General features: G+C 57.5%; 1 protein-coding gene across 1 annotated transcript in view; it reads right to left on the minus strand.

The window, feature by feature from the left end:
- The window catches only part of LOC138828721 (transmembrane protein 132D-like), a 209,348-nt gene that overhangs the window by 36,811 nt on the left and 155,313 nt on the right, over positions 1 to 17,224 (minus strand). The window contains exon 5 of the mRNA XM_070024791.1: positions 4,424 to 4,567. Coding sequence (XP_069880892.1) covers positions 4,424 to 4,567 — 144 coding nt within the window. The remainder of the gene's footprint in view (positions 1 to 4,423; positions 4,568 to 17,224) is intronic.

Below are 17,224 nucleotides of genomic sequence, written 5' to 3' on the forward strand. Positions count from 1 at the left end.
GCCTCAGACTCTGGCAGGGGGTGGGGGAGGGGGGGGAGCCTCAGACTCTGGCAGGGGGTGGGGGAGGGGGGGGAGCCTCAGACTCTGGCAGGGGTGGGGGAGAGGGGAGGGGGGAGCCTCAGACTCTGGCAGGGGGTGGGGGAGAGGGGGGGAGCCTCAGACTCTGGCAGGGGTGGGGGAGGGGGGGAAGCCTCAGACTCTGGCAGGGGTGGGGGAGAGGGGAGGGGGGAGCCTCAGACTCTGGCAGGGGGTGGGGGAGAGGGGGGGAGCCTCAGACTCTGGCAGGGGTGGGGGAGGGGGGGAAGCCTCAGACTCTGGCAGGGGTGGGGGAGAGGGGAGGGGGGGAGCCTCAGACTCTGGCAGGGTTGGGGGAGAGGGGGGGAGCCTCAGACTCTGGCAGGGGTGGGGGAGAGGGGGGGAGCCTCAGACTCTGGCAGGGGTGGGGGAGAGGGGGGGAGCCTCAGACTCTGGCAGGGGGTGGGGGAGGGGGGGAGCCTCAGACTCTGGCAGGGGGTGGGGGAGGGGGGGGAACCTCAGACTCTGGCAGGGGGTGGGGGAGAGGGGAGGGGGGGAGCCTCAGACTCTGGCAGGGGGTGGGGGAGAGGGGAGGGGGGGAGCCTCAGACTCTGGCAGGGGGTGGGGGAGAGGGGGGGAGCCTCAGACTCTGGCAGGGGTGGGGGAGGGGGGGAAGCCTCAGACTCTGGCAGGGGTGGGGGAGAGGGGAGGGGGGGAGCCTCAGACTCTGGCAGGGTTGGGGGAGAGGGGGGGAGCCTCAGACTCTGGCAGGGGTGGGGGAGAGGGGGGGAGCCTCAGACTCTGGCAGGGGTGGGGGAGAGGGGGGGAGCCTCAGACTCTGGCAGGGGGTGGGGGAGGGGGGGAGCCTCAGACTCTGGCAGGGGGTGGGGGAGGGGGGGGAACCTCAGACTCTGGCAGGGGGTGGGGGAGAGGGGAGGGGGGGAGCCTCAGACTCTGGCAGGGGGTGGGGGAGAGGGGAGGGGGGAGCCTCAGACTCTGGCAGGGGGTGGGGGAGAGGGGAGGGGGGGAGCCTCAGACTCTGGCAGGGGGTGGGGGAGAGGGGGGGAGCCTCAGACTCTGGCAGGGGTGGGGGAGGGGGGGAAGCCTCAGACTCTGGCAGGGGTGGGGGAGGGGGGGAAGCCTCAGACTCTGGCAGGGGTGGGGGAGAGGGGAGGGGGGGAGCCTCAGACTCTGGCAGGGTTGGGGGAGAGGGGGGGAGCCTCAGACTCTGGCAGGGGTGGGGGAGAGGGGGGGAGCCTCAGACTCTGGCAGGGGGTGGGGGAGGGGGGGAGCCTCAGACTCTGGCAGGGGGTGGGGGAGGGGGGGGAACCTCAGACTCTGGCAGGGGGTGGGGGAGAGGGGAGGGGGGGAGCCTCAGACTCTGGCAGGGGGTGGGGGAGAGGGGAGGGGGGGAGCCTCAGACTCTGGCAGGGGGTGGGGGAGAGGGGAGGGGGGGAGCCTCAGACTCTGGCAGGGTTGGGGGAGAGGGGGGGAGCCTCAGACTCTGGCAGGGTTGGGGGAGAGGGGGGGAGCCTCAGACTCTGGCAGGGGGTGGGGGAGAGGGGGGAAGCCTCAGACTCTGGCAGGGGTGGGGGAGGGGGGGGAGCCTCAGACTCTGGCAGGGGTGGGGGAGGGGGGGAAGCCTCAGACTCTGGCAGGGGTGGGGGAGGGGGGGAGCCTCAGACTCTGGCAGGGGGTGGGGGAGAGGGGGGGAGCCTCAGACTCTGGCAGGGGGTGGGGGAAGGGGAGGGGGGAGCCTCAGACTCTGGCAGGGGTGGGGGAGGGGGGGGAAGCCTCAGACTCTGGCAGGGGTGGGGGAGGGGGGGAAGCCTCAGACTCTGGCAGGGGTGGGGGAGGGGGGGAAGCCTCAGACTCTGGCAGGGGTGGGGGAGAGGGGAGGGGGGAGCCTCAGACTCTGGCAGGGGTGGGGGAGAGGGGAGGGGGGAGCCTCAGACTCTGGCAGGGGTGGGGGAAGGGGAGGGGGGAGCCTCAGACTCTGGCAGGGGTGGGGGAGGGGGATGAAGCCTCAGACTCTGGCAGGGGTGGGGGAGAGGGGAGGGGGGGAGCCTCAGACTCTGCCTGTGTAATCCAGCGTGACCCCATCATACATGGCCCTACATCTGAAGCCACGGAAGTCAGCATACGGGAGAGAGACCTGCACACCCATGCTTGTGGCTTACTATTTACAATAGCCCAGCAATAAGGTAGTCTAAGTGCCCATTGGCTGAGGAACGGGTAAAGAAAATGTGCGACATACACATAAACGAGTATTATTCCGCCATAAAGAAGAATGAAGTGATGTCCTTGGCAGGAGCAGCGATGGGATGGGAGACAGGATGCTAAGTAAACAGCACAGACCCAGAAAGGCCAGGACGCTACGTAAACAGCACAGACCCAGAAAGGCCAGTCCATTTACCTCACGTGTGGGAGGCAGCTGCGACTTATGTGTGATATCCTATGTGTACATGTATGTATATGTATATCCATGCATACACATGTGGTAAGGGAGAGGGGGTTGTTGGGTGGGAGGGGGAGGGAGTGTTAATATGATCAAGTTACCTCACATACATGGAAGGAAATACCTCCACGGAGCCCTTTGTGCAGCTAGGGCATGTCAATAATTAATTACTTAATTAAAAAAGAAATTAGATCGTAGAAGAAAACGGGTCAGGGCATTTTCCGGCTTAGACGTGATTTCCAAGTGGTCAGCGGAGTGGACTTCATCTTCCCGACGACGCAGGTCTGGACTCTGTCACAGCGCTCGCTCCAGGGTACTTTACCAGGCAAGGCCCTGGGGTCAGGGTTGAAGTACTTGCTGGGTCAGCACTGGAGCGGCGGACTCGGGTGCCAGCTCCTGCTCCCTGCCATGCACGCTCGGGGATCACGTGAGTAAGGCACACGTGCTGCTGCAGGCGGGGCGGCGAGCGCAGGCAGCGGTGCCGGGGAGGGACGGGATGGCAGGGCTGGGTTCCTGGTCCTCCCTGCGGCTGCTGTGGGGGGGGGAGGGGTGGGGGGGGTCAGGGAGGCCAGGACTCCCCTGGGTCACTCCGGCGGCCTGGCCTGGGGGAGGCGGGTCCCAGCGTGGAACTGTCGGACCTGGAGGCTGTTTTTTCTTTAAATGATTTAAAATTTCATTTTAGTGTACTGTGACGGTGGCGTGCAGAGGGCTTACAGACATGTGAACAAGGTCACGAGTCCGTCTCTGGTTGAACAGGGCTACCCCTGTCTGGTTTTCTTTTCTCCACTTCCCCTCCCCACCACACCCCTGCCCCCCAAGTTATGAAGCTCATGTCCAATCTGCTGTCTCGTGAGTATCGCTGCTGCACTGCCCCGCCCTCTGTCCTTGGTCTCTCCGTTTCCGTGACTCCCCTTCCCTCCCAGAATCAGATGAACACATGGTCGAGACTCAGCGTGTTGTCTTGGGCCTGGAGGTTTTGTGAAGGACTCACCAACAGAGAGAAAGAAATCATCAAAGAAGAGCCAGGAACAGAGCCTGGGAAGCTGCAGGAATGGCAATGGGTCGTGTGAAGAAGCTTCTAGAAGGAGGCTGAAGTGCTGTGTCCTGCCCTGCTTTGTGTCCCTGCCACCGGACGCCTTGCCCCCCGGTGCACTCCTTCGGGGCGGCGCTGGCCTGCACCTCCTCCGCCTCCCTACATCCTGCGCGGCCCGGGCGCTTGCTGAGGATGCCATCGTGTTTGTTGACCGTTTTCTAAGCGCATGGGGGCTGCCTGGAGGCTGCCTTCTGAACACAGAGGAGAAGATGCCTGCTGGGAGGGACGGACCCGGGGCCACACAGCTCAGGGCTGGGGGGGACGGACCCGGGGCCACACAGCTCAGGGCTGGGAGGGACGGACCCGGGACCACACAGCTCAGGGCTGGGGGGGACGGACCCGGGACCACACAGCTCAGGGCTGGGCTGGGGAGAAGGCGCGGGGCGCCGCGGGCAGCCCGGCTCCGCAGCCCGGCATGGCCGGAGCCCGGCCCCGTCTCCCCGGCCTCGGGTGTCTGGGGAATGGTGGCGTTGGCACAGATGCCTCTCCTTCTGCCTCCCGGAGGCCTCCTGCGCCCCCGTCCCGCCCCGCCCCGGGTGCCTTGGTCCTGGTCAGCTTTGCATTCCATTGGAAAGAGGAAAGAGGAGGCTCTGGAGGTGGGCAAGGAAGAGGAGCCGTGCCCCGCTCGGTCCCGCAGACTCAGGGCTCAGGGCCCCTGCCAGCCTGCCTGTGGCGCATGGCTGTAAACTCCGATCCTCACTGACTTCACACAGACTCGAGTCCCGGCATGTGGACGCGCGCACGGCCCGCGTTGGCGCTCCGGGCCGCCCCCCCCCCCCCCCCCCGTCCCGGGCACGTGGTCACAGCGCTCCCCGGCCCCTCTCCATCAGGGCTGGGCCGGGAAGCTGGGGACTTGCCTTGATCACGTCTTCATCGGAGGACCTGCACTCCACAGCCTCCAGCAGCACCGCCACCGTGCCGTCCTCCTCCACGGACACCACCTTCACCGGCACGGCCACCGTCCTTCCCGTGAGGATGGCCGTGTTCAGGATCTCCGCCTCCTGGAAGACAGACACACACACCTTCCACCATGGCGCCCTGGAGTGCCGCCCGCCCAGGGTCCTGCCCCTCCCCCAGCGCCGTCTCCCCCCTCCCCTCCCCCCCACAGACTGCCCTGCACCCGGCCTGGCCAGGCCAGGGCCATACCAGCCAAGGCCAGGGCCACACCAGCCACGGCCAGGGCCGCACCAGCCAAGGCCAGGGCCACACCAGACAAGGGGGTCACCTTTTGACATCACCTAATTTTCAGCAGCAAACTCCTGATGAACCTTGAGCTTGCCAACCGTGTGTAGAGCTAACTGTGCGCCAGGCGCCTCCTCCTTGCTTTGCGAAGTGTCGGAACAGCAGTCCCGACAAGATAGGAACCACCATCCTGCTTGTCCCACAGACAGGTTTTGCACTCTGCCCAGGATCACAGATCCGAGTCCATGTGTCAGTGGCTCGCACAGGATGTGTCCATGCGCTACAGTGCTAGTGCTGAGCGCCGAGTGCTCGCTCTGTACGGGCAAAGCCTGGGCCCCATTCCCGGCCCTGCAAGAACAGAGCCCGCAAGCCTTTGGTGGAGACACACACACGCGTCAAGCGCTCACATCAGAAGCCCAGTGGAGGACGGGAAGCCCCATCCCCTGGCGTGGCTCTGGGCAAAGGCCGGGTGCCACTGCTCCCCTGGCAAGCAGGAGGGGCTCCTTGTGCGTCTACCCTCAGCCACTCAGAGGAGCTCGGGGCGGGGTCTGAATGGTGGGGCCTGTGGAGCCTAGGAGCTCACCTTTGAGAACAAGACGTACACCCTCCTCTCGGCCACCGCCAGCAGCTCCCCCAGCTGACCCCCCTCTAAGACTGCAGGTGGAAGAGGCCACCACCCCCTTAGAGAAAGGCCGGGCTGTGTGGCTTTGCTCTTCACGTGAAACCTGCAGGGCCCGTGCGTGCAAGCCGACGGGCAGCCATTACACCACCAATCCTCACAGCATTCACTGGGGTGGCGTACACCCGTCTCCCAGTTATGTGGAAAGCAGACACCGGAGGATCACAGTCCAGGCCAACTCCAGGGAGAAAACTCAGATCCTATTTAAACCCCAATGGAATCAAAAAAGACCGAGGGACATGGCCCAGGTAGTAGAGCCTACAATAGGCCCTGAGTTCAAATCTCAGCACAAACACAAGTATCCAACAACAACAACACCTTATTCTTTCTTTACAGGATGAGGCTCCTTGTATCCTGAGATTGTTTTATTTAGCTTCTGCGTGTGATTGTGTGTATACACAATGATTTCAGTTCTGAAAGGCAAGACTCCAGTCTGGAACTTTTCCGAGTGGAGCCTTCATTTATACTTTTTTTTTTTTTTTTGGTCTTTTCTCCTCAGTGAGTTCCCATCTTGGTTTCACTGCATTTTGGGGTAAAAAGATTTTTTTTTCTTTGTAGGAGCAAAATCCAAGTCCAATGCCCCCTCTGTGGAGAAAGGCTCACGTGTGGTTCTCTGGATCAGAAGGGACCAGTCGTATCTGACAGACAAGGCGCCCAACAGATTGCAGGGAGAAATGGCAGGGGCAGCCGGAGCCAGCCGGAGAGCCCATGTGCCGCACATGCTCTTGTTCGTGTTTTCTTTTTCTTTTTCTTTTTTTTTTGGTCCAGTCGTGGGGCCTGAACTCTGGGCCTGGGCGCTGTTCCTCAGCTCTTCAGCTCAAGGCTAGCGCTCTACCACTTGAGCCACAGTGCCACTTCCGGCGTTTTTCTTTTTGTTTATGTGGTGCTAAGGAATTGAACCCAGGGCCTCATACATGCAAGGCAAGCGCTCTACCACTGAGCCACCTTCCCAGCCCCCTTGTTCATGTTTTCTGAACGGTGGTTGGTTCCTCAAATGCCTTTACTTCCCAGCAAAGATCAATAGCCTAATAAATACAGTGGTGACGGGTCACCCTGTCTTTGCCTTCTGCTATCTGCCCTCAATGGTAGCGGACACTGCCGAGGGGATGCGTTGTGAGATCCTCACCAAGTCCACGACAAACAGAGGCCACGGCAATGCTAGATCTAACCAGCGGGAGAGCAGCGTCACCTCGCACAGCCGGCACCTCCCCTAGCCAGCGGATCTGTTGCTCCGTTTACACCCGCGCCACACTCAAGATTTACAAAGGGGCCTGTTCATCTTCAAGCACGTCAGCACCTCCGGCTTGGCATAGAGCATTCGTGTTCTAGCCCTCACCCTGAATACAGTAATAATTCTCCCTCCTCGGAGGAGTGGTAGGATGTCACTCGGTCAAGCCTGAAGTCTGTCACGCGTTTCCACCGGGACCGGCGGGCGGCCCTGCCTTGTGGAGGCCACACCGGACCACAGGACCCGTCCCGACCCGGTTGCCTGTGTGCATGGCTGAGATGCTCATTTTCTTTCTAAGTTAAGCACTAACACTGCCATTAGCAAAGCGGTTTACGAACGCAAGGCTCTGGACAGAGTCTCTCACCCGTCCGCTCCCTTCCCTCACGTTTCTTACTTTGGCGGGCGATGCATTGGGCTCCCCTCATTCACCTGCCCCTTTCCAGCGCCCACTTCTGGGCAGGTGTTGTTGAACTATGGCGTCGCCTTCTAAGGAGTTGAGTTCTTAGAAGGATGAGAGCCGAGGCTGCAGAGCGGCAGCGCCTCTCCCTCCCTTCCCCAGCCGCATGGCAGAGGTGCGCCCCAGGCCTCGGACACAGCCCCGCTTTGTCTTTCTTGACACAGCCGTCCTGGATATTGTCTATTGAATTTCTGATGGTGCAATTTCATCTCTTACCTAATGACTTCAGGTCTTTCTATCGATAACCTAATAAACAGAATAATGGCTTATTACCCTGTCCTTGTCTTTCATTTATTCACCCCAGCCCCACCCCACCCCCTCTGCCCAGAGGCAGGGCCAACGCTGCCACAACGGTGAGCTCCTCTATTTTCTCCCATTACTTGGTCGATGCACATCATTTAGGATGGGCGTCTCTATTGGCTGCATTCATATTGTCAAGGAAACACTTCCAACTGAGAGAGGAGGTCATACGGAGAGACTCCTGGCCCAGGGCCTCCCGTGCATGTGGCATGGGGGAGAGCGGCACACAGCGAGTACAGGGGGCAGGTGTTGGGGGCACGGACTTCTCCCCACACCTAGGAATCCGTGTATTTATGTGAACTCTCCCGACTCCGAGTTCCAGCCTGCCTTTTGTGCACACCACGCGGAGCCCTAATGGAGCACCTGGGAAGCGGGTTCCGAGTATTATGCACCCCACAGCTCTCCCGGCACCGCCTGGCCCTCCCCCGGCGGCGTGGCTGGCGGGAGACCCTGCCCGCCTGCTGTCCTCAGCAGCGCCGAGGTGAGGTGAGCGCTTTCCCAGGACCCTGCTCCACTTCTGTGGACCACCCCACGATTCCTGCGGTCTGGGAATCAGATTTTCTTTGTCCGGGGCATCTACAGAAATCTCCTGACATCACAAAAGTACTTCTTAGTGTTGCATAAGTAATTTCAAATCTTATTTAGAATCTAGTTTCGGAATTAAGAAGCTAAGTGACAGCTGTTTAATTAACTCCTTAAGCTGATTAGCCGGCATTACTGAAAATCCCCTTGAGAAGTTTCTGACTGGGACAGACCGGGCTCTGCCGCTGCCTCTGTTCAGATGCAGGAGCCACGAGGCCCTCAGCCTCAGGCCCGGCATCTCCCAGGCTGTGGCCAAGCGCGGGGTGTGCGCTGCATCTGCGGCAGCGCGGGACGCCAGGAGGAAGAGGAAGACACAAGCAGAGGAGGAGACGTTTTGGATCTGCTAAGAATGTGCAGAAACTGTGGCCCCAGGAACTTTCTCAAGAGCACTCCATTATGCACATAAATCCCCCGTGCCCGGCCGCGTTGCTCCGGGACAGGGGTTCAGATGAACCTCTGCGCCTCATGCCCTGGCTTGTATATTCCTCCAATGAGGATCCAGACAGAGGCCTATTCACGAGCTGAAGGCTGCACGCCAAGTTCGTCCCGAAGATTACAGTGTCTGGAGACGGGCCTCCACGGAGGACAGGGACTGCAAGGTATTTAGAGTCTAGCCGCCCGTCCAGATGCCAGGTCTGGAAAGGGGACAGAATGACGGACTGCCTCCATTTATAATCTTTAGGGGGCTTCTTGGTGTGTATGGACACAAACCATGCACAGAAGGAAGAGGAGAGGAGGGCGGGAAAGAGAGGAGGGAGGGACAGAAGGCGAGGAGAGAGGGAAGGAAGGGGAGGGAGGGAAGGAAGGAGAGGGAGGGAAGGAAGGGGAGGGAGGGAAGGAAGGAGAAGAGGGAGGGAAGGAAGGGGAGGAGAGAAGGTGGCAAGAGGGAGGGATGGAAGGTGAGGAGGAAGGGAAGGAAGGAGAGAAGGGAAGGAAGGAAGGAGAGAAGGGAGGGAAGGAAGGAGAGAAGGGAGGGAAGGAAGAAGAGCCAGAGAGAGGACAGGAAGAGGAGGGAGAGAAGGAAAAGGATCGTAGGGGAAGAAAGGAAGGCAGAGTGAAGGGGGGAGAGGAAGAGGAGCAGGGAAGGAGCAGGAAGGGCACTTTGGGAAAGTCTCCTGGTGATCGCAGTGCCTTCAGCATTTGACCCGCCTCCCGTTTAGACTGGTTCAGCCAGGGCTTGTCTGTAAGTGGGCGGGGAGAGATGTGGCCAGGGACCCGGGCGCTGATGAGTTCAGCTCCACACACAAGGCACAGAAGCCTCTTCTGGAGGGCCAGCTTCACCGATGTGGAATGCACGCACGCACACGCGCACACACACATCACCATCTGCTCGCTGGACGTGGGCATTTCCTTCATTTCTCACATATTCGCAGATACGGGAGGCATCGCTCTGCTTCTACAACCGTTTGGTCACTGCAGACAGAAATTATCCCTTAGCTTTCCCCACCCCTCCCGGCGTCCCGCCCGACCGTCTCCCAGCTGCTTCCTGTCTCCAGGGTTCGAATCCGGCTGAGTGTGGTCTGTGTCGGGCTGCTCCCGAGGGGCCCCAGGCCCATCCGCGCGTGGCAGGGCGTGGAGTGTCAGCTTTCCTTCCGTGTCTGGCCTGCATCCCGCCTGGTGTGCAGCGGAGTGACTTGCAGGGAGCAAACGCCTCTCAGGCCGGTGCAAATCTGCTCATGAAACCGCGTTGCCACCCATGGACAGGCCCGGCCCGTGGACACATTTTCATTGATTGTACCGATTAAATCCTTGGTTCACGCAGTATAACCTTTAAACCCAAGGAGCGTGGGAAACGGTGCTTAGAAGATCAGAACTGTTGGGGTTCTGGGGCGGGGTCTGAGTGAAATAGAGAAGCGGTCTCCTTCTGAGGTCTGGCTTTGAATGAAGACCCTCACCGTTCTCAGAAGTTTAGTCTGGGATCCTGGTTTAGATGCTTCTAGAATGTTTTTAGGGATTCAACAGGACCAAGAACCAGACCATGCCGCCCGCCCCCCCACAGCGGCAGTGAAGATCCGTCAGACCCAGGAAGCGCACAGGGGAAGTGCGGGCTTCACTGGCTTCTGTTGAGCGAGACACTGTCAGAAATGCTAAGCCCGGTGATTCTCTGGCCTCTTGAAGAGAAATGTCCGGCATTGCGGTGAGGAGCTGGGAGGCGTGGCTGCCACATGTCCCTGCACACCTGGGCGTGGCAGCAAAGGTGTGCACCAGAGACTCGCACTTCGCTCACAGACTCCAAGAGCCAAGCCTCGGGCGTGACTGTGTAATCCTGGTCTGTGGGTACACTCCTGATTGCTTGGGGTTCTACGCTGTGAAAGTAGGGGAAGTTTTGCCTGTAGCCTTCCACCGAATAGTTTCGCATCCTCCTTCCCGTCACTACAGAGAAAGCGTGTCAAATCGTCAAAGGCGGCGGTGTTTTCTGTGGGTGGAGAGAGGCGAATCGGTTTGGAGGCTCCTGAGACGAAGGAATTAATTCCATCGGTACCGGAAGGAAAGGCAAAATTAATACACCTCCAAGGGCTGTTCCCGGGCTGCGCGGGGAAGGGTGACCTGACGGGGGGCCGTGTGGCAGTGGGGGTCCCTCCTGCTGACCCACCAGCCCCAGGGGCCTCTCTGACCTGGCCAGACCCTTGTGGTGATCTGTGTGGATGATTCGCCCGGGCAGAGCTAACCCCAGCAGGCAGGAGTGCGAAGACCTTGGCCCTGGATCACGCTGTGCTCTTGCAGCCCACTTACCCTTAACCGTCTTCTTCTCAGGCTGATGTCAACATGAATTTGCGTGTCTGCAGCCCACACGCGTGGGGGAGCATGGACACCCCAGGGACCACAGAAGCCATCTGCAGCCGGGCCGGGGTCCCAGGCTTGCCCCGGTGTGGCCTGGGGCTCAGGAGTACCACAGCCCGGTTCTCCTCCGTCCGGTGTTCTTGGCTGCCCAGGGTCATCGTGAGCTCGGGCCCTGGTCTGGCCAGCTGGCGCACGGGAGTCCACGAGGATCAAACGAAGACCAGCATCAGACCAACCTCTCTGGGCGGCCGCGCTGGCGGGCCCTGGCTTGCTCTCAGCCGTCTCCAATTACGGAAGGATAAGTGCTTTCCTCAGCTCTGGGTTCGGTGCTTGTGGGGTGCTTGGGGCTACATCTGTGTGGGGACCAAAGCCAGAGGGACTCGCCCCCAGCGCTCGGGCTCGTCCGCCCATCGCTCCACCTGTGCCTCCGTGCTCCCCGGCCCGCGCGGCATCCATGCGGGGTGACTCCCAGGGCCCAGGCCGTTCCCGCCGCTCCGCACGAAGCTGAGCCACGCCAGGAAGTTCGGCCACGTCTCAGAGGCGCGCCCGACTGAAGCGGGTCCCCTTATTTGCCTTAGTGATTTTTAATCCACATCGAAGTCCTTCCAACCAGTCAACAGGTTAATCCGCACCGTAGCTTTGTTCTACACCACAAACTCAACAGACCACTGGCGGATCCTTCTAGATCTTTCCAGGCCTCTGGCTAAGGTTGGAGGTCTCGGCCTCCTCACGGGGCTTCCGGGGCGGGGGGCACGCATCTCGTGTCTACAGCTGCCAGACGCCATCAGATTTCGTGGGGCAGAGCGCAAGCGCCCGGGACCGGGGCTCGGCTGGCTGGGATGCGCACATCATCACCACGTTGGGTGATGCCACCATTTTTGAAAACTGAATTAAGCTGGGCTTTGGCAGCGCCCTGAACCAGGCATCTGCCACGCATTCACGTCGGCTGGTTGGGAGAGGAGGTCGGGGTGCTGCACACCTGGCTCTGATTTATCAGGACGGCAGCGCAGACCCTGTCGGAGAGGCTCCTGATCACACAGGAGGACACAGACACGTCGCAGCCAGCTCTCCTGGCTTGCTGAGGTCCAGGACTCCCTGGGCGTGGACCCCGCGGGTTGATTTTCAACCCAGAGTTCAGACGTTAACCCCACGCCGAGTGCCGCTGAACTACCGGCAGCTGGGGCCTCATTTGTGTCCGTGGCCCCGGAACTCCCCCTGCCGCGCCACCCGGGCTTCAGCCGCGCCTGACATCTCTGCGGGCATGAGGCTGACAGTGTCACACAGCAAAGGAAGGGACCACATCCAGAGCTAAATTCAGAAAGCAGCAAGCGAGCCTGACCCCTGGGGCCCGCAGCATGCTGGTCCACAGATTCCCCGCTGTGCTCGGAGCAGGTAGAGGCCAGGGCGAGCCAGGGAGGCCTCATCGCCAGCTCCACGGGCCCCTCACCTCACCGCCACCCCTGCTCACCCCGCCCAGGCCTGCTCGCTCACCGCTCACAGAGCTGCTGTGGTTCTTAGCCCCCGGCCCCCAGAGCAGCCCGGCCTCATCCACTCCCCAGCTCAGCGCCTCTCCTCCTGCAGGAGACACACATGGAACAGATCTCATTTTTATGTGCATTCAGTCACATTTTAAGTCATCTGAGTTCTTTCCCAGAGAGAGCAAGGCAAAGGGCGGACCTCGGCCAGCGCCCGGCCACCGGATCCGGCGCCCGCGACCTCACCCACGCCCTGGGCAGAGGGCAGACGAAGGTTTCTGCAGCCACCGCTGACTTCAGAGCCAACCTGCTCACACTGGCGCCGGAGGATGGATGGAAATGGCGCACTCACGGTGCTCAAGAAAAGACATCTGGTCTTGACTTCGGCTTTTATCACCGGTGCCTTGAAAAAGCTACACAGTCTCCCAAACCAGATTTATAATGCCCTCATGCCCGCGCTCACCTGCCCCATCATAAACGCAGTCATTTTCTTTCCTGTTTATTTTCCAATGTGAAGTATACTCAGTAAAATGTCCTGCTCTGTCTAAATCTGTGTAAAATATTATAGGCCTGTTGGAGCCACACATCCATAAAGGATTCCAATAGGAATGCCACATATGCTAACGGGATAGGTTTTTAATAACGGGTAGAAAATTCAAATACTATTATTGTGGAGAGTATAATGACTTTCATTCAACAGAGCCATCTTTGTGGGCAAGTCCATTATCTTAAAAGTATTTTGATAAGGATAAATCTGTGTAAAAAGACGGCACTTCTCATATGCAATTGTTAAACTCCATTAAACACGCTTAATAATTAGTTGGCCAAAGAATCTCATTAGATTTATATTAAATGTGTATTTAAGCCGTATTTGAGACAGTTCATTAAGAGCGACACTGTGAGCTTTACCGCATAACTTTAATAAAATTCCACTTGAATTGTAACTTGAATCAATGCTACTCTACTTTGTCTAAGAGGAGAGACCAGGGCCCTGTATGGATTTCTTTTTATCCCCAAGGAAATCAGCCTTTCATGCATTTCATAACTGCTCGATTTAAGTATATTTTACACGTGATACATTCATCCACTTAAAACCCATTGTTCAAGGAGATTTTACAAGCTTACAATTGTGCAAAACTACCACCACAGTCTGACTTTAGAACATTCCATCAGCACCCCACACTTACTTTCCTCTGACTCTTTTTATAGTCAATTACAATGTTAGCCTTGATTTGTTTTCATTATAGCACAGCATTTCCTGGAACGTTCACACACATTAACCACATAGCATGTGGTCTTTTATGACTTGCTTCTTTTACTTAGTACACTGGTGTCTAGACTGAGCTTCGAGGAATCAGCATCTTTTTATACTGTGGAGTAATGTTTGATCATGAAGATACCCACTCAGTTGCTTCATAGACATTTGGGCCATCTCATTTCGGCTACTTTAAATAATGCAAGTTTGAATACCCACTTTAAAAGTCTCTTCTGGAGGGTGAAATCGCTGGTTCCTAAGGATGATCGTATCACTTAAACTTTACCGGTGGTCTGGAGTGCAGTGCTTGTGGCTCTGTTCTCTGTGCTCGGGATGGGCTTTGGCTACTGAGGTCATCTGTGGCTCTATGGGAGTGTTTGGGTTGTTTTAAATAGCCGGTGGGAACGTGCTTTTCAAATTTTCATAGGGAACCGGACTGGTTGCTTGGGTAAGATGAGAATTTGACAACGTGAGTTCCCCAAGCCATGAACAGGAGCCCCTTTTCTATTTTTAAGTTTTTATTTGTGTGTATGAACTCGAATTTCACCCATCAATATCTGAAAGCTCTCAGGAGGCAGATTTGTTCCACCTCCTTGGTTAAATCTGTCTCACACATTTTATTGTTTTGACGCTCTGTTGTACATAGGCGTGCTGGGCTTACAGGTTTATAAACCAAACCCAACTGCACAACCGAGTGCACACATGGTTTTAGATCCCATGTTCAGGTCTTGGTCCATTCTGAGTCGGATTTGTGTAGGCTGTGACATATGTACTCTACTTTGTTCCTTTGGATAGATACCTGGTGTGGTCAGCACTGTTTCTCAAGACAGTATTTTTTGGTACTTTTGTTCAGTTTCGTATTTGTTTTCTGAAATAAAATTCTCTCCCCTCCCCTTCAACGGAAGCTCCCCATCTTGGGTCTTGTCAGGAGCACTCATTGTAAAGGTTTCTGTGACTAAGCCAACGTCTAGTTACTAGGAAGGGGAAGCTCCAAGCCAGTGCCTTCACACTAAGCATGGGGTCTGGTGGGCGGTGGCCTGGTGATTGACACAGCACATCGCTACAAGCCTGGCTCCCTCCCCACAGTCTGTGCGGGCACCAGCATCCTACCTGGCTTCTGGCCCCTCACGGTTATAAGATGGCTGCTGGAATTCATGGCCCATGATTGTCATAAAGCTACAAATACCAGAAACTCGAGAGGTAGTTTCGGCCTGAATCCCTCCTTTGTTGAGAAAAAAATTGTTCTATGACAGCAGCTCACTCAGCAGCTTGGCAGAAATTAGAAAAGTTGCTCCTCTAACCTTCCTAAGCTTTCTAAAGATGGAGCTGGGCACTGGTGCTCACACCTGTAATCCCAGATACCCAGGAGGCTGAGATCTATCTGAGGATCATGGTTTGAAGCCAGCCTGGACAGAAGGTCTGTGTGACTCTTATCTCCAGTTAACTACCAAAAATCTGGAAGTGGAGCTATGGCTCAAGTGGTATGGGGCTGGCGTTGAGCAAAAAGGCTCAGGGACAGTGTCCAGGCCGAGTCAATCCCAGGACTCTCTCTCTCTCTCTCTCTCTCTCTCTCTCTCTCTCTCTCTCTCTCTCTCTCTCTCTCTTCCCCCCCTCACACACACACATGGCTCTTCTCCCCAGAATTGAAGCTCATGGCGGCATTCCTTCCAGACCTGCAAACCACACTTCTCTGCCTCAAGCTTTTTCAGAAATATTCCAACTCTCCCTTTAGGTCACATTGGCTAGAATGCGGCTCTGCACCCAGCTCCATCTCAGTTGACGCAGACCAGACAGACTCAAACGGGGCCATACATTACATCCTTGTGAAGGAGGAGCCTTTGGTTCTGCCCGCACGGGAGGCCCTGGGAGCTGACCAGCCTCAGGGCGTCTCCCGCTCTGGTCTCGAATCCCCCGTCCTACGGCTCCGGCGGGCCGTGGCACTGACATATTCGACACAATTGCAGCACGTGGCCAGATACGTGCCACCTGGGTCAGGGGTCACCTCCTGCCCCCCAAATGATTCCTTCACAGCCAGCCACGGGCACTGTGAAATCGCATCTTTGCAGACATAGTGAAGCCAGAGTCCAAGGCCATTTCCTGGTGCCCTTGGAAGGAGAGGGGAGCTTGAGGACTGGCAGAGAAACAGAAGCTGCCACAGGTGCAGAGGCGGGTCCCGGAGCATGGCCGGGACAGATGGCAGGGACAGAGGCAGGGACGGAGCGTGGGCGAGAGTCGCAGGAACAGAGGCGGTGGGAGTCAGGGATCCTGAAGCTGGCCGGCAACCCAGGAGGAGGAAAGCAACATCATCAAAGACCGTACGCTCCTGCTGACAGCCATCCCAGGCTTCCGGAGCTAGAGAGAAGGACACCCTACAGTCTCAGCCACCCCACCACGGGTGCTGGCTGCAGTGGCCCCAGGCTTGGAACGGCTGTGATTTCCATTCCTGGAACCTCTTCCCCTCCACCGTCAGAACAAGAGCAGTCGGGAACAGGCTGCTTGGTTGTAGTCAATGTGTCTGCAGACCCAGCACACAGGCAGCCATTCCCTTGCAGTAAGGAACAACCCGGAAGGGAGTGGTGATCCGGAGGCCCAGAACCAGCTGCTGTCAGCGCCGCGTGCATTCTCAGCGCGGCGTGCATTCTCAGCGCGGCGTGCATTCTCAGCGCCTCTCCCCACACCCCTGTCTGCGGCGGGGTTTATGTATGAAGTAGCTCCCTGCCTTACTGTTATGTCACCATGGAGACCTTCTACTTCCCGTTCTGTCGATAATTTAAGTTTGTTCAATGCTAGTTTTGGGTTGCAGTAAATGGGTTTGAATTTTCCCCCAGGGAAGCAACAGCTGTCACAGTCAAGTAGCTGGAATACTCAACTCTCAGAACTTCCTCCAGTAAAGAAGAACTGTGGAGTCATCCCAAAGATGATCATCCCCTGCACAGCGGGAGCACCCTCGTGAGGTGATGAAGTGCTCCCGGACTGCAGTGCCTGGCGCTTTCAGTGGGGGGCGCTAGCAACAGACAAATGGTGGCGATTTTGAATGCCGAATTCACCTGTCATTATCTTTTTTTTTTTTTTTATTGTAAAGATACTATACAGAGGGTTAGAGTTACATGAGTGAGGTAATGAGTACACTTCCACTTCCTCTTGAACATTGTTACCCCCTCCATTGTTTTCCCCCTACCATCCCCTCCCTCCCTCCCTTCCCCAAGGTTCTTTTTTTTTTTTTTTTTGATTGTGATTAAGTGATTACTTAATTTCCGGAAATTCACAGTATTGTGGAATAATGATGCTCATTTAAAGTCACAAGTTCATTCTAACTTTCCTGGAGCAAATTGTCTATCACAGTCTGTAATATATAACGGTGCTCATATGTTATATACCATATATGTGATCAGCAGCATGTCATTATCTTTTTTTAAAAACAGGTTATTATCTCCCTCAAACAGAGGAGCTGGGCTCGTGTATCCACACTGAGGCCAGTTTCTAAGGTACCAGATGACGAGACAGACACATCTACCCCGTCTTCTCCTGCCAGAATGACCACCACCTCACCCACCGTCCACCCTCCTGGGTCTCACTGCCCACTGGGTACCGGCCCTGCCTGGGCCGCTTCCAGATGCTTCTTCACCGCATTCTTTCCTCCCCACACCCCCTGTGTCCGTCTGAAGGCACGCAGCCCGTCAGCCACGCCGCCATGGTCTGACAACAGCTGAGTGATCAGC

The sequence above is a fragment of the Dipodomys merriami genome, unplaced genomic scaffold (genome assembly GCF_024711535.1).
Source record: "Dipodomys merriami isolate MVZ:Mamm:240054 unplaced genomic scaffold, mDipMer1.0.p SCAF_163, whole genome shotgun sequence".
Lineage (NCBI taxonomy): Eukaryota > Metazoa > Chordata > Mammalia > Rodentia > Heteromyidae > Dipodomys > Dipodomys merriami.